The sequence below is a fragment of the Primulina eburnea genome, chromosome 5 (assembly GCF_022965805.1).
Source record: "Primulina eburnea isolate SZY01 chromosome 5, ASM2296580v1, whole genome shotgun sequence".
Lineage (NCBI taxonomy): Eukaryota > Viridiplantae > Streptophyta > Magnoliopsida > Lamiales > Gesneriaceae > Primulina > Primulina eburnea.
In genome coordinates this window covers 6,160,673-6,184,116 of record NC_133105.1, presented here as the reverse complement: position 1 = coordinate 6,184,116, position 23,444 = coordinate 6,160,673, and the positions used below count along the sequence as shown (strand labels likewise).

The 23,444-nt window shown below is 33.6% G+C and overlaps 3 protein-coding genes across 3 annotated transcripts; 1 reads left to right on the top strand and 2 right to left on the bottom strand.

Annotated features, from left to right (window-relative positions):
- Positions 1–3,778: 3,778 nt before the first annotated feature.
- Positions 3,779–6,050, bottom strand: LOC140831688 (succinate dehydrogenase subunit 5, mitochondrial-like). Its single transcript, XM_073195436.1, has 4 exons — positions 5,804–6,050; positions 4,600–4,910; positions 4,327–4,512; positions 3,779–3,994 (listed from the first exon to the last, which is right to left on the bottom strand). The coding sequence occupies exons 1-4, from the start codon at positions 5,952–5,954 to the stop codon at positions 3,938–3,940; spliced, it is 705 nt and encodes a 234-aa protein (XP_073051537.1). The 5' UTR covers positions 5,955–6,050; the 3' UTR covers positions 3,779–3,937.
- A 5,625-nt stretch (positions 6,051–11,675) lies between these two features.
- LOC140832720 (probable carboxylesterase 2) lies at positions 11,676–12,961 on the top strand. Its single transcript, XM_073196875.1, has one exon. It carries the CDS (start codon positions 11,816–11,818, stop codon positions 12,776–12,778), a length of 963 nt encoding a protein of 320 aa, XP_073052976.1. The 5' UTR covers positions 11,676–11,815; the 3' UTR covers positions 12,779–12,961.
- Positions 12,962–13,602: 641 nt separating this feature from the next.
- Positions 13,603–17,650, bottom strand: LOC140832719 (26S proteasome non-ATPase regulatory subunit 14 homolog). Its single transcript, XM_073196874.1, has 6 exons — positions 17,417–17,650; positions 17,035–17,212; positions 15,737–15,818; positions 15,168–15,344; positions 14,926–15,093; positions 13,603–13,933 (listed from the first exon to the last, which is right to left on the bottom strand). Exons 1-6 carry the CDS (start codon positions 17,556–17,558, stop codon positions 13,742–13,744), a joined length of 939 nt encoding a protein of 312 aa, XP_073052975.1. The 5' UTR covers positions 17,559–17,650; the 3' UTR covers positions 13,603–13,741.
- Positions 17,651–23,444: the final 5,794 nt, after the last annotated feature.

Sequence of the window (23,444 nt, the reverse complement as noted above, 5' to 3'; positions counted from 1 at the left end):
ACAACACAAAAGCACTTTCCCATCTCCTTCACAAAAGATTTTGGCCACCCCAACTTGAAGAAAACCCATGGCTGATCTTCTTTTCTCCACAGTACCGCCGCCCCGAAGCCTACGCACCGCTACCAATCATTGAAATTCCGATGATCTAATCTCGACGCAAATTTCGTGTGGATTTCTAGTGCAGTCTACCCAATGAATATAAAATATGTTCGTAGATTTTATTAAAAGGTTGAAAAAAGTTTGTATGAATTTACAAGAAGTGTTATCACCGCTTAAATACCGGGATATTCGTAACAGCATTACATAAGCAAATGTAAATTAATCTAAACTTCCTATGAACAGAATTTAAATCATACGAAGTTCAATAACATTTTGAACGTGAATCATACGACATTCAAGAACGTTTTGAACGTGAAAACAAAAATTTTATAACTTTCGTCACGTCTTGGGTGCTAACCCGATGATATCCGATCATCGCTACCCTTGAGATAATAATCCAAGTGTTTATCCACCGGCTATAAAGAGAGTCACGTCATTTTTCAAAGACTACATAAAAATGCATGTGTGGCCATTTTTTGACCATTTGATCTAAACCTGAGGTACTAGCCAAAGCGCGTGTGATGGAAGATAAGTCGAACTCGTTGACACTACGATGAGCATATCCCGTTGTCCCGATATAATTTTAAATGTGAAAGGAAATTTTAGTCCAAGTCTAACTTTTGACTAGTGAACTAACAGACACATCAACTACCTAGGTTGGTTTACAACATCAATTACAATAATTGGATTTTAATGTCCGGTCTGAAAAAATACTACTTATATAATTTATCCAATAATTTATGATGCACAAACTCTAGTACTCTACATATATATCAAAGTACTCTATTTTATTATTTCATTGGTGAAAAGTTATTTAAAAATTTCCATTAAGGCTATCCCTATGCTATGCTTGCGGAAACAACAAGGATACAACGTATGACTGGCGAAAACTTACATTATTTAAAATTACAGCACTGGCTCTCGAAGGTTGCCCTTATGCTACACCCGAAGAAGATTTACCCAGCACATCTGGCCGCCATCGAGTGCCTAATGACAAGACTGATATCGGGCCACACACACACGTGCACATAATGGTCCGATGGTGGAGCCTGACTTGAAAAAACTTGGCTTGCCAAGTGAAATCTCAATCAACGAAACATTATTAAGGGCGGGGCAGATCGATCTTCTCCACAAAAAATCAGTGGTACAATCTTTAAGATAAGCGTAGGGAAAAGGGAGATGGCAAAGTTATTGTCTTATGTCACGTTGCTCGCTGGCTGACTGTCCTGTCTTCCTAACACTTTTTTGTCTTCAAGAATATAACAACAATTCAACTGGCGGCCTAATGGAAAAAGCAGGAAACCGAAAAGGATTTCCCACTGATAACCTCTCTGAATGACGTTATAGGGGTTGGATCAAACACAGTAAAAGATCTAATGAGGGGGGAAAGGTTAAAATTTTTATATGAATAATATAAAATTATTGAAAAAATTACATTTATGTCTTCTAAATTATACGTATTTTCAACCATTTTATCAGTCAATTCATGATAAATTGCCGTTGCCACATGAGCAATTTTTGGTGATATACCATCGTTTTACGGTGTTACGTCGATTGCAAAATAATATAATTTGTGGAGGGCAAAAACTTGTGTGAGACGGTCTCACGGATAGTATTCGTGAGACGGATCTTTTATTTGGGTTATCCATGAAAAAGTATTAATTTTTATGCTAAGAGTATTACTTTTTATTGTGAATATGTGTAGGGTTGATCCGTCTCACAAATTAAGACCCGTGAGACGGTCTCACATGAGACCCACTCTTTGTGGAGTAAACATATAATTAAGATTATCGAAAATAAAAAAACATGGACGTGTTTAGTACACCATATGTTAGGGAATATTGTTTGCCACATCAACAAAAATTAATTACGTTAACTCTTTTCTCTTCTTTCTTTCCCTTTCAGCAGACCGAACATGTGCATGGTGCACGTGCAGGCTCGCACACGTGTGTGAGAACATTCACAAAGGAGTTTGAGTTTAAGGCAGAAAAGCGATATTTTTTTTGTTTTTGGAAAGTAACAGAAAGAGTGAATTTAGTGGACCCGGTCGGTTTATTTCATTCTACCTATGCGGGCATTGCCCTCTGATAGGATGGATGGTCAAGATTTGTCCATGCATATGTAGGACCCACTTTTTTTTTTTGAAATTGTATGTTTGGCAAGATCTTGACCATCCATCCTCTCATGGAGGCAATGCCCACATGAGTAGGATCTCATTAACCGACTCGGCCGCAGGAACTACGATGAATTATAGGCCGCAGGTACGGAGAAGTTGAACTATAAAATTATGATTGTAAGATCCTAAAAATAAATACGAGGAGAATTTTAAAATTAATGGTAATTTAGATACCATAATATAAACTTTATCATCCATACGTTCATATAAAATATTTTCTCTAGACCTCTCTCACATGATGTCTAGATAGTGATAAATATTGTTTGAAATGATGATTTCTAACTTTTAATATCCTATTCTAAGTTTTAAGAAGCTAAGATTCATAGCTCGGATATGAACATTTCGAGATCGAAAGTTTTCGCCGATTCAAAATTCTCACAATACATGTGAATAACTTGAAAACCTTTTGAAATCAATTGAATTCTTGAAAGAGTTCATTCGACCTCTTATCTACATCGTTCTCTGTATGTTGTTCAAACAGAAAGCAATTACCGTCTCTACCAGGAAAACGGTTTAACGTGACACTTATGTTGCTGTATAGTTATTATTATTATTATTAAAAAATTTACACAATACTACCATAAATTATCATCCATGAAACTGAGCAACGGAACTTCTCTTTTATTATTAATTTTTTGAACCACGCACCTCAGTGCTTTTAATTCTGTTAAGATTGGAACTTGGACCTAACTCAACCCCAAAAGCTAACTCAAGGAGGGAGGATTGTCCAAGCCAATATATACAACTCCCAAGTTATTTATTCTACCGATGTGGGACAATTAACACACTCCTCTCACGCCCAGAAATGAACATTTGGAGCGTGGAGTTTACAAATGACCCAATTATGGGCAGAACGGGTGACCTAATTATAGGCAATCCAACACATAACGGTGAAACCCGGGCTCTGATACCATGTTAAGATTGAAATTTGGACCTAACTCAACCCCAAAAGCTAGCTCAAGGGGGGGATTGTCCAATCCCATATATACCACTCGATGTGGGACACACCCCTCTCACGCCCAGGAATGAACATCTGGAGCGTAGAGTTTACAAATGACCCAATTATGGGCAGAACGGGTGGCCTAATTATAGGCAGTCTAATACATAACGGTGAAACCCGGGCTCTGATACCATGTTAAGATTGGAACTTGGACTTAACTCAACCCCAAAAGCTAGCTCAAGGGGGGAGGATTGTCCAAGCCAATATATACAACTCCCAAGTTATTTATTCTACCGATGTGGAACACAATTAACATGTTAAGATTGGAACTTGGACCTAACTCAACCCCAAAAGCTAGCTCTTGGGATTGAGTTAGGTCCAAATTCCAATCTTAACAAATTCATATACCAATTACCAGTCACGTTGTTTAAATAATCGTGCCACATAGATAGGTGAATATGATACACGGTGCAATTATTTATCGCAGACAATCCTTTTAAAATTAAAGTTTAAGCAAAATGCTTTAACATTCACATCATAGAAAATCAAGAAGAATGCCAATATCGAAAAACCCAACCTCTCCAAGTATGCCATTATTATAATGGTAACTCTGTTTCACGAAGCAAAATAGCACAAGCAGGGCATGATGAGAAACTTCCTTGGAACAGAAATTTTGTAATGTCCTGCAACTCGTGCAAGACTTTGTGGCTATTTTTCCAAGTTCATGCTCTATGCTCTATATAAGAACCCGAGATTCCAGAAGTCCCGAGTACGGTAACCTGCAACAATAAAACACAATACACTTGAAGAAGATGCAAGATTTTGATAGTTCATAAAAGAGTGACAGCACTTGCTGCAAATGTGGAAGTACATGCCAGTGCATACCAAAAATATCGGATAAATTATTCCACTTAACAGACAAGTCATTTTGAAATACTATGAGGTTATACTGCAATGAACAATCATCGAGCTGATGAAGAAAAAAATCAAAGCAATAAGCGATTCTAAACAAGCATAATAAAACAACATGTGCGTCAATTATGCACAATTGTCAAAGATTAGCCATCACATTTGCTGTGGTGAACATTGGATCTGAACAAAAAAACCATACCTTTCCCCAGTCAGCATCAAGGCCGCTGCACCTCATTTTCAAGTATATCATCTTTGTTCCCAACTCGGTCTCAACTTTCTTCTTCAAATAGTTCTCTTCTGGCCCAAACGAGGCCAAATATGCAGCATATCTGTCAAAAAGTATTTGCATTGCCTTTGCATGTTCTTCTGGCAGGGGTTTCACATTCTATGAAAAACAGTAATAGTCAGACAACCACAATACAAGATCTGGTAAAAAAATATACTACTAAAATACCATCCACATTTTCATTACCTCACCACTCACACCAATTATGTCATCCATTGCCATTTTCAGTGACATGACAATTCCGGTAAACTCCTCAACTGCCTCAGCAGCTCGGAACACATTTTTTAGAACCTCTTGGGAAGCCTTATCCTCCGTACTCTTTGACAACGACCCCCGTACATCCTCGACCACTGCAGGAGGAAGCTCATCCCAGTCTGTGGCCAATAAGTCTTTCAATGCACATTTGATATTGTGGTCTTCTATAACTGGTATATGAGTAGTATCTTCACTGAAATAACGTATAACCCCAAAGCGAAAAGCAAATGGACGCAGGAAATCTACAAGGTAATATAAAGACATAAGATTTCAAAAGTTAACCATGAAGTGAGCATTTGCCATTGTAACAAAAGTTGCAACCGGTGGTAAAGACGCAATAAAAAAATTTAAACTGTACATTAGCCAGAGCATTATGTCCATATTTCCGTAGTTGTCGTTCCTAACATTAACAATATGCACAAGTGAAAGAAAGCATCCAATGTAGACAGAGGCTACCAAAGTAGATAGTAAAGCAGCACGAAAGAAAGATACATTTTATGGCACAAAATGACGTTGCCAATATATCTAGCAAATGCACCAACAGGTATTGTCAGATAAATAGATAACAACAATAAACACTAGACAGCTATAATCGCCTCATTCGGGAAAATTAAAAGGACAAACGGTCCACTCCCATCAGCTTACATTTATCCAAATCATTCGGTATTCAAAGGAATAGATTATCATGTCCCATCAACAAGTGAATTAAACAAAAAAATTAGTACCATGGTAGTTAAGAAAAACAATCTATTTTTTGATATAACAGACTTGGTAAAGAATTTCTGACTTATGTGGTAAAAACATAAATTGAGCGAGCAATCTGAGCTAATCTAAGAGCAGCAATGATTAAATTTCGAAGTATCAAATTAGACTTGTAGAAAACAATCATTTTTCCGTCAATTCATGTACATTTTCTCTCCGAAGTTCAGATTATTTATACACTCGCGTATCATATCACATTCATAAAATATAGTGTGATTAAAATCGTATCAGAAGTTTATTTAGCCAACGAACATATGCAAAGCCCATGGTAAAGCTAACTGAACAACACAGCAATATCCATAAATCAAGAATAAATACTTAATACTCTACTTTCGAGCACGAAATCACAATTTCAATAAATAAAATGATTTACCGGATGGGGGGGTTTTGGGAGAAGTGGCCGGAAACGAAGAAGATAATTGGAGGTGGAAAATGTGGTTGTTGACGGCGGCTGAGGAGGAGAAAGCTTGAGATCTGCGGCAAATTGAACGACAGAGCGATCTCAGCATCATCGCTTTCACCATTTTTCTCAAGAATTTTCTTGATGTTTTTCCCCGATTACACCGAGCTTTTGTGATTGGGATTTGTATTGTTTGTATAATTATTATGATATAACTTCAGCTATTCCTGTAAAAAACCAATTATTGCGACTTTCCGGGTGGCTACTTTTCTGTGCTTTCAAGCTCAATTATTTTTATTACATATTTTTTATAATAATATTTTATTTTTTATATTAAAATTATTAATTAAAAAATTATCACTCAACAAGAAAATTATATATTCAAAAGTAATATTTTAACATGTTTATAAATATATAATAAAATAATAATAATTTTTTGTCAATATTATGGTTTTATATTAAGAAAATCACAATTCAACAAATAAGTCATACATAAAAGTAAATATATTTTAATATATTAATAAAATATAATAAAAAAACATTTGTCGGAGTCCGGAAATATAAGGTATTGTTTTCGGACAATCGAAACAACCTTAATTATTATTTTTAATGTTTCGAAATATGGTATTAGTCTGTTAAGAATTCAAAAAAAAAAAATTACATGAAATGAAATCATGAAAAAAAATATCCTATAAAGTTCACATGTGGAGGCTGAAGCACTGGAACGAAGACTTGTGAATCTCTCATTGTCCCGATTCGTGTGATTCCAACTATCAAAGTTTCAGCGCTTGATTTAACATGTATGATAAGCTTCATGGTTTTTTAACATGTACTTTAATTTAAATAAAAAAAGATTCGATATTCATTTTGTCGGGTTGAGAAACACAAGTAATTTTGATTTTGATGATAACAAATTTTTTATTGTATTTTTAATATATTTACTCAAGTGTGATATTGCTATCTAAAGTTAGAAGCTGAAACTCGAAATCGACCAAACTGAAAATCTGGCGAGCTGCAATATTTCGATGATATCCCACAGCTCGCTGATGCAAATGACAAGCCGAAAAAATGACTGAATAGAAAATTTAATTTTACACATGTCATATTTTCACAAGAGCTCAGTTGGTTCGAAAGCCATCTAGGCGAAAGATTAGTCGCAAAGTTGAGCTGATGGAAACAGAAACAACAATCAGCTTGAATGAAGCAATTCTGATAATTTGGTTATATCTCTCAGCTCATCTTTTCAAATGTCAAGATTCAATATGTATTACAAATCTAAGAGAACGATACAAATCATTTGCATAAGTCAAAGTCTAAATCGGATCATAAGAAGCTGATAAACCTCAACAAAAATATTGGTTCGGCACATAATGGAGAATAAGTTATAAGATTGCTAATAGCCTAATCTATCAATCATATTTTTTCATATGAACTTGAAATTGAGCGATTCTTGATTCAATGGAAAGCTAAAAAATGGCTACAACTTTTATGTTCATGACTTTACCCAAAAATCGACGAATCAAGAGCAATAACAGAGGAAATCCAACAGCTCAACTTGTACTAGCTTGACCACAGCTCACTTAGAACAAATCAGATCAAGCCAACAACTCAAGATCATAACAGACCATCGGATCAACACAGTTTGATCAGCTCAATCTGATAAGAACTCAGTTTCAGAAAATGGTCAGAAACACAAATTGGGTCTTGCAATGTCAAAATCCGTAAACAACATTCTCAAACAGTCATATTCTTATTTCTAACGTATATATCACTCTTGAGGTTCATAGATACAACATATTTATGAGATTGACAACTCATATGTCACCTCTTATTTACATAAGAAGGATTCACTAGAAGACTTTGATATATACAACTCATTATACAAACTCGTTCCAACTTAAGATTTATCTATTACCTAATTGAAACTCCAAACATATTTGATTGTAGGCCGCAACATCACAATTCACATAATGTTTAACGACTCTTATGTCAAGACTACAAACACAATCTCTAATGTCTTTCTGTGAAGACTTATTCAACTAAACTTTGAAACTCAACTCTCAAGTATATGTGTAAGTGATTTTGTGTGAAGAATTTTACATCATATATTTATACCAAATGTATTATATCCCACTTGGGTTTGCTCTCATTCTAGCTAATTTTTTCATGTAGGATTTTCGTACTTTGAATAATCTTCTAAAGCTTATATTTAATCTTCAATATATGTATATATAGCTTTCAATAATGATATATACGTTAGACGCAATAACATGATTGTTTGGAAAGGTTGTGTACGGGTTCTCACATTACAACGGTCAAATTCGTGTTTCTGTCCATTTTCTGAAACTGAGTTATTATCAGATCGAGCTGATTAAACTATGCTGATCTGATGGTCTGAACTGGCCTATTATGAGCTTGAGTTGTTGGTTTGATCTGAGCTGTTCCAAGTGAGTTGTTGCCAAGCCAGTACAAGTCGAGCTGTTGGCTTTGCTTTGTTATATTTCTTGATTCGTTGATTTTTGGATAAAGTGATGAACATAAAAATTGTATATTTTTTCTTAATTTATATGGAATCAATAATCACTCAATTATAAGTTAATTCGTATGAGAAAAATATGTCTAATAGATTAATATGTTAGTAACCTAGAACTTGTTTTTTATTTTGTGGAAAACCAACAATTTCATCGTAGTTTATTAGCTATTCTGATCCAATTCAAACTTTAACTTATGAAGATTATTTGTAGATTGTTCTCGTAGCTTTGTAATGCGTATTGAATCGTTCTTGTTGAATAAATAAGCTGAGAGATATGAACAAAATATCATAACTTCTTCATTCTAGTTTATTGATGTTTATGTTTCCATCATTGTATCAACAAGTTGTAGGATATCATCAAACATTGTAGCTCGCCGAATTTTCAGTATGGTCGATTTCGAGTTTCAGTTTCTAACTTGAGACAGCAATTTCACACTTGAATAAATATATTAGAAACATAATAAAATTTTCATTATAATAAAAAAAACAAGATTGCTTGTCTTTCTCATCCCAACATAAATAACACAACTTCAAAATCAATCTATGTTGCTTTACGTTTTAGGTTTTGTATCACTCTAAATCAAATAACAATAATTTCATTTTTTCCTTCAAAGGTGTTGGATAGTCATGTCTTAAAATATTAAAAATTTCAATGAATAAATAATTATTTAAAATCAGATAATAAAAGTTCATCTTATCATGTCTAAAAGGTGATAAAGATGAACACGTATCTATATAAAAAATCTAAAATATAAAATAAATATTTTACTTGTATAATTTCTATTTTTAAGAAATGACATTCACTTCGATGTCATAATACAATTATTCATGATACGAACTTTGATTTACAATAATTTTTAAAACGAAACGAGAGGGAAAAAAAAGGAAGAAATAAAGATAATTATTAATCAATAAATAACTATATTTTTATTTTTTGAAATACATCATATTCTCAACATTTTCATAGAATAAATGATATTTAAAAAAAATCAAATGATAACTCAATATTTCATTCTAACATATAATTACTCAATAATAATAATGGATAATCATTATATATACATTTCTATTTGAATGAAAAAAGAAAAACTCTGATTTGAAATTTTAAAAAAAATTAAAACATAGAAAAATCATAAAATTCATATATAATTTCTTTAAATAATATCAACTTATCAGTTAACCCAATGATATTTGAAAATAAATTAAACAATTTTAAACACTTGGTTTTTAAAAAAAGTTACTCGCAGACCAGTGAGACACGCTAAACAGGCCGATTCGGGGCGGGCTCATTGACAGGACAATGGGACTTATTTATGGGCTGAAAGATGAGCTGTTAAATATATATGAACAAATATGTCAATCAACACATATAGTAAATTGACTATAAATATTATTCAGTTTCAAATTACGATTTTAGGTGGAAATTGAAATTAGATATGTATTCGTATCTAATTAAATTCAATTTGAAATAATTAGACTGTTAGATTTCAATAGGTTTATTAACTCATTGAATCATTTAATAAATAATTTGGGTGTTTCAATGTGATCGTCGATAATTTAATATTTAATTAAATTTTAACACGTATCAATATAGTAGAGTTTGGTATGTATGTCTTAATTCTTTATTTGAAGTTGAATCCATCATTGAATTCACAGTTTTTTAATTGTAATTATTTTATTTAATTAATTTAAATTAATAATTCATATCTCATAATTTTATTTATTTTGTCTAACTTAAATTAAGCGATATTACTATCTGTACTCGACGACTTTTAGAACATTAAGGCATAGTTTGGTACACATGATAAGATAAACATGTGATATATAATATAAGGATAAGTTAAGAATAAATAAAATGTAGGATATTATATTTAATGTTTGGTATGATTTTAATAAGAGTGATTAAATTTATATATTAGATTGTAATGACAAATTTAACCTTATCATAATAAATTTTATAATTTCAAAGTTGTTGCTTGAGTTCATATTTTTTATTTGTTCATGTGCCGATAGTACTTGCATGATTTATTTATTTTTACCTAATTTTATATATTATATAATATGATAATTGAGCCCTTGATTTTGTGAGTCAAGTCAAATATCAATTTGTAAGGATAACTGAGTGATAATAATAATTTTATTGAGATTTATAAAAATTATTTATATAATTATCTCGAAATCATTTATATATTATCATATTATATAATATATAAAAATAAATAAAATATTTATTTGATTTTAATTTCTACCTACTAGCATATATTTATAAAAAATCATTTATAAATTGAGGGTAATTAAGTCATTTGTAGTGTATTTTATCATTTGATTAAAATTATCATACCTTCTATTAAGGATATTTTATCCTTCTAAAAAATTATTTATCAAGGGCTCATGATATTATCATGAGCTTTTTAAAAAGGTACCAAACATGGGATAAGGAGGATTATTTATCAATCCCTTTCTTATCCTATGTACCAAACTATGCCTAAGATATCATTTGATTCCGTTGACTATCGTTTTTAGTCACATTCGGCTCATGGGATTACAAATATATAGTTTTCTTCGAAGATTAGTATTTTAAATAATATTAAATGTGATTTTATTTTATATTTCTCCATCGCAAAAGATTTTCTTTCTCATATAATAATAGAATATTGCATCTCACAATTAGGTGGAATTAAATAATTAGTTAAAGTGAGGATATCCATTATTACGTATCCGTCTATAGTCAACCCTATTTAAATGCCAATAAAACAAGAAACTGACACCAATTATATTGCTATTTCCTAATAACGATAAAGTAATTTTTTCTTCTATAAATATTAAGTGAGTTTATTTTGTATGTCGCCATGTCGGTGTTATTAAAAGAGTATGTATTTTATGAGAGGTTTCAAGAATTTTATCTGTGAGACGGATCAATATTATCGATATTCACAATAAAATGTAATACTCTTAGGGTGTGTTTGGTTGAGTAGATTAAATAATGATAGATTAATAGTCAAATATTTATCGTTAAAATTTTAAGTTGTTTTAATAATCATTTTGACTCGATTTAATATCCAATTTTATGGATAACTATTTGATTAATAAAATTTGATATTAAACCAGGGTCAAAATGATTATTAAAACATCTTAAAATTTTAACGATAAATATTTGACTATTAATCTATCTTATTTAATCCACTTAACCAAATACACCTTTAGTATAAAAAATAATATTTTTTCATGAAAGAACTAAATAAGATATTCATCTCATAAAATACGACACGTGAGATCGTCTCGCATAAATTTTGTCTTATTAAAATAAATAACCTTAGAAAAAACATAAATGGATTAATCCTCTCTATTTATGTCCACATTTTTCTAACTCGGCTGCAAAGCTTCTTCCTGTCTTAGTTCAGTCTCCCTCGCAGAAACAAACACGAAAGAGAGGATTACACATAGAAACCTCGATGGATGCAAAGGCGGTTGTCCATGATGTTCCACCGTACCTAAAAGTATACAAAGATGGAACCGTCGAAAGGCTTCTAGGAGTAGAAACTGTCCCACCAACACTAGATTCCGACACCGGAGTCTCCTCCAAGGATGTCCTAATCATACCGGAACGCGGCGTATCAGCCAGGCTCTACCGCCCCAATCCCTCGGCCAACCACCACAAGAAACACCCTTTAGTCGTCTACTTCCACGGTGGAGCTTTCTGCATATCATCTCCTGCCGATCCCAAGTACCACGACATGCTGAGCAAGCTAGTTAAAGAGGCTCAAATCGTCCTCATTTCAGTTGATTACCGAAGAGCCCCTGAAAGCCCACTTCCTACGGCGTACGAGGACTCGTGGGCAGCGCTTCAATGGGTTGCTTCACACATCGAAAATGGTAGCGAAATTTGGTTGAAAGAGTTTGCTGATTTCGACAAAGTGTACTTAGCAGGAGACAGTGCAGGCGCTAACATTTCGCATCACTTGGCGATCAAGGCAGGGTCACAATCACAAAATCACAGCTTAGGAAAACTCAAGTTTGTCGGGATCTTAATGGTGCACCCATATTTCTGGGGAAAGGATCCGATCGGAGTGGAAGCGGAGAATCCGATGTTCAAATCGGTGGTGGACAAGTGGTGGGAATTCGTCTGCCCGTCGGATCTCGGCTGCGATGATCCGTGGATCAACCCGTTCGTGATCGGGGCTCCGAGTCTTGAGGGATTGGCTTGTAGCAAGATTCTTGTTTGCGTTGCAGGGAATGATATTTTGAGGGAAAGAGGAAGATTGTACTACGAATCATTGGTGAAGAGTGAATGGAAAGGGCAAGCTCAGTTTCTTGAAACAGAAGGCGAGGATCATGTCTTTCATATCATTGATTCTGATTCGAAGAAAGCTATGGAACTTATCAAGAAATGTGCTGAATTCTTGAACAAGGATTAACGTGGAATTCGAGTCAAGATGATACAGAAAACAAAAGATTACCAGAAAAAAGAAAATAAAAGTTTGGAACTTGTGGTCCAGCAAGTTCAGTTATGTTCCATTGTTTTTGTGTCCTATCTGTAATTGTTGAAGCTCATTCTTGTATTTCGACTACTTCACTATTGAAAAAATCGTCTTTATTTTTTTTTTACTGCAATCATTTATAGAATAATCAATCTCTTAGCAACTCAGGTTCATACACGTTTTAGTCCATAAATATATTTTGGAGTTTTCCTGATTTAGTCTTTTTTTCTTATAGCAAGATGTATCCCAATTTAATCCAATGAAATAGGACGGCCTAATTAATTAATTTGAGAAAATGAGAACAGTTTTGAAAAAGATCAACATTTTCTCAACTAAAAAATAATAATGGCGATCATTCCAAATCCTCATATTTTAATGGGCAATAATTGTGCACGCCTGCCAACTATGGCAAAGCAATTGTAGGCCAACAAGGCTTTATTAAGTAATGACAAAAACAATGAAAACCAGAAGACTAAATTACACGTCTTTCTGGTAAAGTGAGAGGCCGTGCCATGCGACCCCAACGATTAACGAAGGCGCCGAAAAGAAATTTGTGAGAGAATTAATTTTTTAATATTTAAGAAATTGGACGTCCTACGTGGACTGTGATATTCGACATGCACTTGATCCATTGTTTCAGTGATTTATATGCATCCAAAGTTTTCTGAAGCAATTCTGACATCAAATATGAGCGTTGGTTTAAAAAATAACACAAATACGAGTTCTTGTCGATTTCACATAAGATGGAAGGGGGGAAATCGTAAACAAGTAAAGCTTAAAATCAAGACTTAAAAACAGCTGAGCTCTCACAGGATACAAAAGAGCTGATCAAGTATAGGAGACAGAGAGCAAAGAACAGTTCGATAATCCACATTTCTCCTAATCTCACAACTCCGAAATCTAGAACACAACAGTGTCGAGCATCGTCCCCAACGTCTGAACAATATTTGAAGACATCAGGTTTGAGACATGTTCCTCGAGATGTTTCTTTGCGTCCTGTCTTCCTACATTAGCAATGGCTAGTTTTTCAGGAGGCAACTCATCTTCTTCCTGAACCGCTTTGTTATATTTGATCGCTAGATTCAGCATCTCCTGTACAATTAGAAACAAAAAAATTGGTGAGTTAGTACAGGAGAGAGGAGTCATATAAGGGTGAAATGTCATGCTAAAACACCTATACCTGGCAGCATTTGATACACTGAAAATCATAATCAACTGTAACTCTCAACTGTTGATTTCGCCAATATGTCGAGAAAGAATCGACACTACCGGATTAGTTCTACCACCAAAACCTCGTAATTTTTATTGCAAGGGAACCAAAACATTATACTTTATTATTTCATGTCCTAACATGACAAAATCACACCAGTACGACAACTGCCTACACATGGTGATAGTATCGACTGATTTCGGTATTCTACTAAAGAAATTATTATGTTCATATTTCCTGTAAAAGCCAGCCTGAAAGTATGACATATTAGTCCGTCAAATCTGATGACTGAACTTAAGGAGTGTTTGCAACCACTGAAACAAATGATCCTTCACTTTTCACTTAAAAAAAGAAAACATTTTTTTGTGTTTCTTAAAGATCTCAAATTTCACTTCAGCTTAATTTCTTTCAAATCCAGAAGTTGGTCCCATGCTGCGTATGATTCTTCAAAAGTGATTATGATATTTTGATAAATAAATAGAAGTTATTTTGGACATTTACCACATTATTTTTGTCTGATCTAAAATTACTCTTTACATTCATTTACATTTTACAATATACAATCAAATCCTATCTCCAATAACAGTTTTTTTGGTATTTTATTAAAAAAACTAGTATTAGAATAACTTATTTACAACTCAACTTTTAAAAAATCTTCAGCTTTTCATTTTAGTTTCAAACATCGATCAACTCTGATTTTGCCCACTTCTTCACGCTCTATAAATTTGACAACTTCTATAAAAGCATAATATTTTGCAAAAACTCCCTTAAAGCCTTGATCAAAGAACCGCTATATTAGTAAAAATACTTGATTCATGGTTATCCGCTGCTTGTTAAAAAAAGAAAGAAAAGATAATGAAGATATCGAATGTACTTGGACTGTTTGCTCATTCGTTTTGGAGTGAGCATCAAACCGCTGAAGGGTCAATCCATCTGTCCATTTCTTCTTGTGAAGATTCAATAGCATCTTTTCCTCCAATTCGTTCTTTCTATAATTTATGGCTATGGAGTAATAATGCCTGTTCAAACCGTGAATCAGAGCCTGCAATAAAATCAAATCATTAGAAACAGAGAGAACACACTGAAATAAAATAAACCAAAGGCTTTCTCCATTACTTGGATAGATGGTTTATTAAGATGGCCCAAATTGGAAGTTGTCTGTCGCGGCTCTTGACCCAGCATCATGGTTTGGGGATTAATCAGTCGAAAGGCATCTATTACCACCTTCCCTTTCACACTCTGAATTGGATCCACCACCACTGCAACTGCCCTTTGATTTAAAGCTTCAAAACTCTAAGTGATACCACAGGAAAAGGAAAATTTTGAATGCTCAAAGATAAGCGATTTAAATGAAAAATTGGCTCAATTAGTCGTTGTACATAAGCAAGGAAACTTTTTATACCGTGTGTCATAAATACTATAACAAAAAATACCGACGGCAAAAAGTCATACAGCAAAATCTAATGTCCCATCATACACGGATGGCGCCAGAGCACAATCAGCACAATGCAAGAATGACAAAAGGTACAAATAAAGGGCAGGAATGCTTAAATGAATATCCAACATGGCAACATCTTTAGAAAAGATAATCACAATCAGCATGTGCATATGACTAAATAGCATCATTCGCCGCCAAACTCCAAATGACTGGTCCATGACGCAACAATAAAAAGAAGAGCATGCACCTGCTGTGTGTTAATATCAACACCAGAAAGCCAACACCCAAAACCAGGATGCGAATGGTACCAACCCACCACCATCTCAGGTCTGCGAGAAAGAAAAAGTTAATATCCAAATACACTCATCATGAAAAAAAAATGCACAATGCAAAATCTAAATGAATCTTCTAAAAGCAATCCAGAAACTTTTATATTGAACAAAAAGAAGTGATATATGATACATTCTTCCAGAATGTTATATGAAATGTAAGTCAAAGTCAATAATTTGAAATAATAAATTCATCAAAACAAAACAAAGTTAAACACCTGTATCCATTCATATAAATCAGTTTTATTGGCAATAAATCCTTCATTTAGGTCAATATAAAATCCAAACAGAACATTGACATTGGAAAATGAGCATAGCATATCAAACTTTGGTGCCTAGAATGATATCATGCCAATGAACCCGTACGCAATCAAGGAAATGCTTCACTGGTGGAACCAAAAAACCAAAAACACGCCATCAATCATTGACAGTTGGCACATTCACCAGGAAGTAGGAAGTAGTCTTGTCAAGAAAATGCTAAACACCTATTACTAGAAAGTATTGGGATTACAATTTGATGAATGTCTTCGGGTTGACTTATAGCACTCTAATATATAAATAAAAATTTCAATTTTGCTCATAAAAGTTGACTTCAGCTAAAAAGCATTTGAAACAATCATATTATTTCACACCTATTGAATTCGATGTTACGCAAGAAAATATATGGTTCCTATTTGAAAAACTAAAATGATAGAATTCTTAATCGTACAAGATTTCTCTATGTTGGGTTCAAGCTAAGCCACTATGATGATATTTTAATCATGCAGCTCCAAGGAGGTAGTACAACGGCATCTATATTCAAGTAAAAGTGGCTGCATGCCCACAGGTAAGCAAATAGATCATTTCCAAAGAAAGAACTGAACAGGATTGCTGATGTGAACAAGAGGTAGAAATTAGCTGTAAAGAAAACCACATTTGAGTTCCTATTTCATTCTGAAGTAAGAACAGACTATTGTTGCTGATTGATCAATCCTATTCACAAATTTTCCCATTTCATCTTCCTGCTTCAGTGACCTGGGATCCAATCATATTTGTGAACCAAATTGCTGATTACTTGATAACTTATTGTACACAATTTTCTTCCCATTCACCCGACCCAAAAAAAATAGTTTTCTCCCATTTCTAAAACAACCAAGGCTCCTTCCAATTGCAAAAATAGAGCAATGCTCAAACATAACAGACAGCGAAAAGTTTGTGATAGCTTTATTTTGTTAACCTTCCAGTTTGCTTGAGCATGTCCAGCATATTAGTCTGAAACACATGATCCACAGCTTCGACGCTAACCCCAGTTCCACTTTGGGGCATTGCAAAAACGTCAACAACACGCACCGTATACTCATCCACAAACTCACCCAGCATCAGCCCCATCACCTCCATCGGCACCCCTGCCCTACCTACAATCAAGAAAAACAAAACCTAAAAACCCAGATAGCATCAATACACATAAAATCTTGAATGATAACGGTAGAAATAATAATTATACATAATAAAACAGCAAGATTTACCCTACTTGTCCATTCCGCCGGCGGAAAACGCATAATCAATACTTACTCGTGATATAATTTACTCAAAAAACATAAGTAAAACCTCAGATCTACCGTGTTTGAGCATTTTGAGAAGCGCCAGCGATGAGATGTAGACTTGTTCGGATGAATCAAGAGTTGGTGAGTCCGGCGGCGGATGACCGAGGGCTCCGCCGGCGCCGGCGAACATTCTTTGAAGTCTCTCCATTCCCGACATCTCGTTAGTCTTGAATCTTGAGTTTTCCCCTTCTCTTTTTTCTTTAGGCCTGCTGAATTAAAAGCAAGCAAGGGCCTTAAATTTTTAACCGAATTTCACTTTAGCTTTTTTATTTTTAATTTTTGATGAATTGTATTATTTTTATTTAAAAGTGTGTTTAATTTTGAATATGTTGAAATAATATATTTTAATATGGAAAAAGTAATAGTTGAATATTTGAATGTTGAAAATAAGAGTTGTAAAGTTAGAAATTTGTGTGTGATGATGTAGGTAATGATGTATTTTATTTTTGGATTATGTGTAATGAAACTCTATAAATAGATCTCTCATTTGTGAAGAAAATCACAATTGAGTAGAGAGAAAAATATTATAAAGTATGTAGTTTGGTAAATTTTGAGAGTTTGAGATTTTTACTTTTTTACCATAAATTTTTACTTTTTGACAACACGTTATCAGCACGAAGCTCTAAAAGTCCTACATACTATTCCAAGCTCCAAACAGAAGAAAAAAGTAACAAAAGTAATAATATTTATTTTACTGTTATTTATTTATTGTGTATTTATTTAATATACAATATAATGTTATTATTAGAAATAATAAAAATAAATTTTTCATAAACTTGTTATAAATCCTATGAGGATGTTAAGACGACATCTCACACTCCCGGTAAGGGATACGACAAGTATAAAAGCCTATACGGTTTTTAAACAAAAAGTAATAATATTTATTTTACTGTTATTTATTTATTGTGTATTTATTTAATATACATTATAATGTTATTATTAGAAATAATAAAAATAAATTTTTCATAAACTTGTTATAAATCCTGGGAGGATGTTAAGACGACATCCCACACTCCCGGTAAGGGATACGACAAGTATAAAAGCCTATAAGGTTTTTAAAAAAATAAATTATGACACTCATTATAATATTATGATATGATATACATAATTATTTAAACATGTCTAATATTATATACATCATATTATTACCATAAAATTATACAAATACATACATTTATTTTTTGTACACCAACGGTCATAAACGGTAACAAACGGCTAGTTTTTGCCCTATAAATATCATCTCACAAACACATTCAATCACTCCAACTTTCTATTCTTCTCTAAAAATTATTCATCATCAAATTTTTCGAAGAAAAAAGAAGATGGCTTTCTCAAGGATATTTTTAATTATTTTGGTTATCATACTCACGAGTCTTGTATTTATCGGAGAATATCCTCCTCGTGCGTTTTCTTTATTTTTACAAATACTTGTACTTGTTGTTTATCCGTTACTTTGTATTGCAATATTTATTAACTAATAAAATGCATCGTAATTTTTTTAATACCACCATGTCAAATTTAACAAAGCTCGAATTTATTGCGCTCGACATCACGGGAAAGAATTATATGCCATGGACTCTAGATGTAGAAATGCATCTTGAGTCATTGGGTCTAAGCGAGACCATTAAAAAAAATGGCATATGCACGTCACAAGAAAAGGCAAGAGCCATGATATTTTTGCGTCGACATCTCCACGATGGATTGAAATGTGAATATCTGACTGAAAAAAATCCCATGGCTTTGTGGAAGGGATTAAAAGAAAGATTTGAACATATAAGGGAAGTTATACTTCCGACCGTCCGGGATGAATGGAACACACTGAGATTCCAAGATTTTAAAAAAGTCAGTGATTACAATTCGGCGATGTATAGAATAATCTCGCAATTAAAATTTTGTGGACATGAGGTCACAGAATCTGAGATGCTTGAAAAAACATTTTCCACATTTCATGCATCAAATATTACTCTACAGCAACAATATAGAGTACGTGGATTTGCGAGATATTCTGAACTCATTGCCTGTCTTCTTGTGGCGGAAAAGAACAACGAGCTATTAATGAGAAATCATCAGTCCCGACCCACTGGATCAACAGCATTTACAGAAGTAAATGCTGTAAGTAAAAATGAATTTATACCTGGAAACCAAAATCAATTTCAAAGACAAGGTTTTGGTCGAGGTCGAGGTCGAGGTCACGTGGAATTGGTCGTGGTCATGGACGCGGCCGTGGTTTTGAAAATAATAGAGATAGTTATTTTTATAACTCATCTCAAAAGAGCGTCCCAAACCATCCACAGAAAAGACATCATGAGAATACAAGTGTTAATGAGAATCACTCAAAAAGATATGAAAGTTCTTGTTACAGATGTGGTACTCCAGGACATTGGTCCAAAGTTTGTCGAGCCCCTGAGCACCTTTGTAAACTTTATAAAGAATCATTAAAGGAGAAAGAAAAGGAGACCAACTTCACTGAACGCAGTGACCATTTGAGTGATTCAACTCATCTTGATGCTGGTGATTTTATGAATGATTTCTCTGGAAATGATCAACATGTTGGTGGGATAGAAATGAACAATTTTGATGTTGCAGATTTTCTCAATGATTTTTCTGAAAATAAACAATATAGTGGTAGAATATAAATGTACAATAATTTGTTTTTCATGTATTCATATAATAATGTTTTATTGTACAATTATGATATGTGTTATATTTATATATGTATTGTCAGTAATTTTATTTCATTGCATATTTTTTTTGAAGTACAAATATGGAAAATGCTATGAGCAAAGCTGAAGTTTGCATACCCGATAGTAGTACAACGCACACTATCCTCCGAGATAAAAGATATTTCTTGGAACTAAAACCAACAAAAACAACGGTGAACACAATATTAGGTCCTGTAGACTTGATTAAAGGATGTGGTAAAGCACAATTTTTGTTACCTAATGGTACAAAATTTTTGATCAATGATGCTTTATATTCACCACAATCGAAAAGAAATTTGTTGAGTTTTAATGATATATATTCCCATGGGTATGATACTCAAACAATGAATGAAGGGAATGAGAAATATATGTGTCTTATCACATATAAATCATGAAAGAAATATGTGATTGAAAAACTATCAATGCTCCCTACTGGATTGCATTATACACATATAAGTCCCATTGAATCAAACATGGTAGTTGATAATTCCTCGATATTAACCAACTGGCATGATCGATTGGGACATCCTGGTTCAACAATGATGCGAAGAATTATAGAAAATACACATGGTCATCCACTGAAAGACCAGAAGATCTTTCAGAATAATAAGTTTCAATGTAAAGCATGTTCTCTTGGAAAACTTATTATAAGACCATCACCGGCCAAAATCCAAACTGAATCACCAATGTTTCTTGAACGTATTCATGGTGATATTTGTGGACCAATCCATCCACCATGTGGACCATTCAGATATTTTATGGTATTGATTGATGCCTCCAGCAGATGGTCACATGTATGTTTATTGTCAACTCGAAATGTTGCATTTGCAAGATTACTTGCTCAAATAATAAAATTGAGGAATCAGTTTCCCGATTATACAATCAAGAGAATTAGACTTGATAATGCTGGTGAATTTACTTCCCAGACTTTCAATGATTATTGTATGTCTATGGGAATCATTGTTGAGCATCATGTTGCTCATGTACATACACAGAATGGATTGGCTGAATCATTGATTAAACGTCTGCAAATGATTGCTAGACCAATGATTATGAAAACAAAGCTCCCTATTTCTATATGGGGACATGCAATTTTACACGCTGCTTCATTAATTCGCATCAGACCAAGTGCATATCATAAATACTCCCCATTGCAGCTTGCATTTGGTAAAGAACCAGACATTTCTCATCTGAGAATTTTTGGATGTATGGTGTATGTGCCTATTGCACCACCACAACGAAAGAAAATGGGACCTCAAAGAAAGGTTGGAATTTATATCGGTTATGATAGTCCATCAATCATTCGATATCTTGAACCTCAGACAGGCGACGTGTTTACAACACGTTTTGCTGATTGTCATTTTAATGAGGAAATCTTCCCAACGTTAGGGAGAGAACAGAAACATACCGACAAAGAAATTATATGGTATGTATCATCATTGTTACATCTGGATCCAAGAACAAAACAATGTGAAAAAGATGTACAACAAATTGTACACTTGCAAAGAATAGCAAATCAAATACCAGATGTATTTGCAGACACAAAAGGGGTAACTAAATCATATATACATGCTGCAAATGCCCCTGCTCGAATTGAAATTCCAAAAAAATAAATGGAAGATACTCATGATGTCATTAAACGCTTGAAGCGTGGAAGGCCAGTCGGTTCCAAGGATAAAAATCCTCGAAAAAGAAAATTCATAGAGAAACACGATGATCACAAAATAAAGAATGGTGTTCCTGAAGAAACACATGATGATCACAAAATAGAGAATGGTGTTCCTGAAGAAACACATGATGATGAAAATGTTCTGTCAGAACCACAAACTGACGAGAATCATGAAATCTCTATCAATTACATTAATACTGGAAAAATATGGAGCCGAAAAGATATAGATGAAATTGATGATATATTTTCTTATAATGTGGCAATCGACATCATAAATGATAACGAAGATCATGAACCAAAATCTTTTGGTGAATGTAAAAATCGGCAGGATTGGATAAAATGGAAAGATGCCATCCAGGTTGAATTAGATTCGCTAAATAAACGTAATGTTTTTGGACCTATAGTCCTTACACCTGAAGGTGTAAAACCTGTTGGATACAAATGAGTTTTTATTCGAAAGCGAAATGAGAAAAATGAAATAGTAAGATATAAAGCTCGACTTGCTGCACAAGGTTTTTCTCAAAGGCCTGGAATTGATTATGAAGAAACGTATTCTCCTGTGATGGATGCAATTACGTTTCGGTATTTGATTAGCTTGGTGGTATCTGAAAATTTAGAAATGCGTCTTATGGATGTTGTTACAGCTTACTTATATGGATCACTTGATAGTAATATATATATGAAAATCCCTGAAGGATTTAAGATGCCTGAAGCACAAAGTTCAAAACCCAGGGAATGTTATTCTGTGAAATTACAAAGATCATTATATGAGTTAAAGCAATCAGGTCGAATGTGGTATAATCGACTAAGTGATCACTTGATGAAAAAGGGATATGTAAATAATTCAATATGCCCTTGTGTTTTCATTAAGAAAACAACATCCGGATGCGTAATTATGGCTGTATATGTTGATGATTTAAACATCATTGGAACGAATATGGAAATTCAAGAAGTTGTGTCATACTTGAAGGAAGAATTTGAAATGAAGGATCTTGGAAAAACAAAGTATTGTCTGGGTTTACAAATTGAACAAAAAAAATGTGGAATGTTTGTTCACAAGACAAATTATACAGAAAAGATCCTTAAACGTTTTAATATGGATAAAGCAAATCCTTTAAGTACTCCAATGGTTGTTAGATCATTAAACATAGAAAAGGATCCATTCCGTCCATGTGAAGATGATGAAGATATTCTTGGTCCAGAAGTACCATATCTAAGTGCCATCGGTGCCCTTATGTACCTTACAAATTGTACAAGACCTGATATATCTTTTGCCGTGAATCTGTTGGCAAGATTTAGCTCATATCCAACAAAGAGACACTGGAACGGAATTAAACATATATTCCGTTATCTACGAGGAACGACAAAATTGGGACTTTTGTATTCAAAAGATGCTAATCCAAGTATAATTGGTTATGCTGATGCTGGATACTTATCTGATCCACACAAGGCACGTTCCCAAACTGGATATGTATTTACTCGTGGAGGCACTGCAATATCTTGGCGTTTACAGAAACAAACGCTCGTAACAACTTCATCAATTCATGCCGAGATTATTGCACTACATGAAGCAAGTCGTGAATATGTGTGGTTAAAATCAATGACCCAACATATCCAAATTTCATGTGGATTATCATTCGATGAGAAGCCTGTGATACTATATGAAGATAAT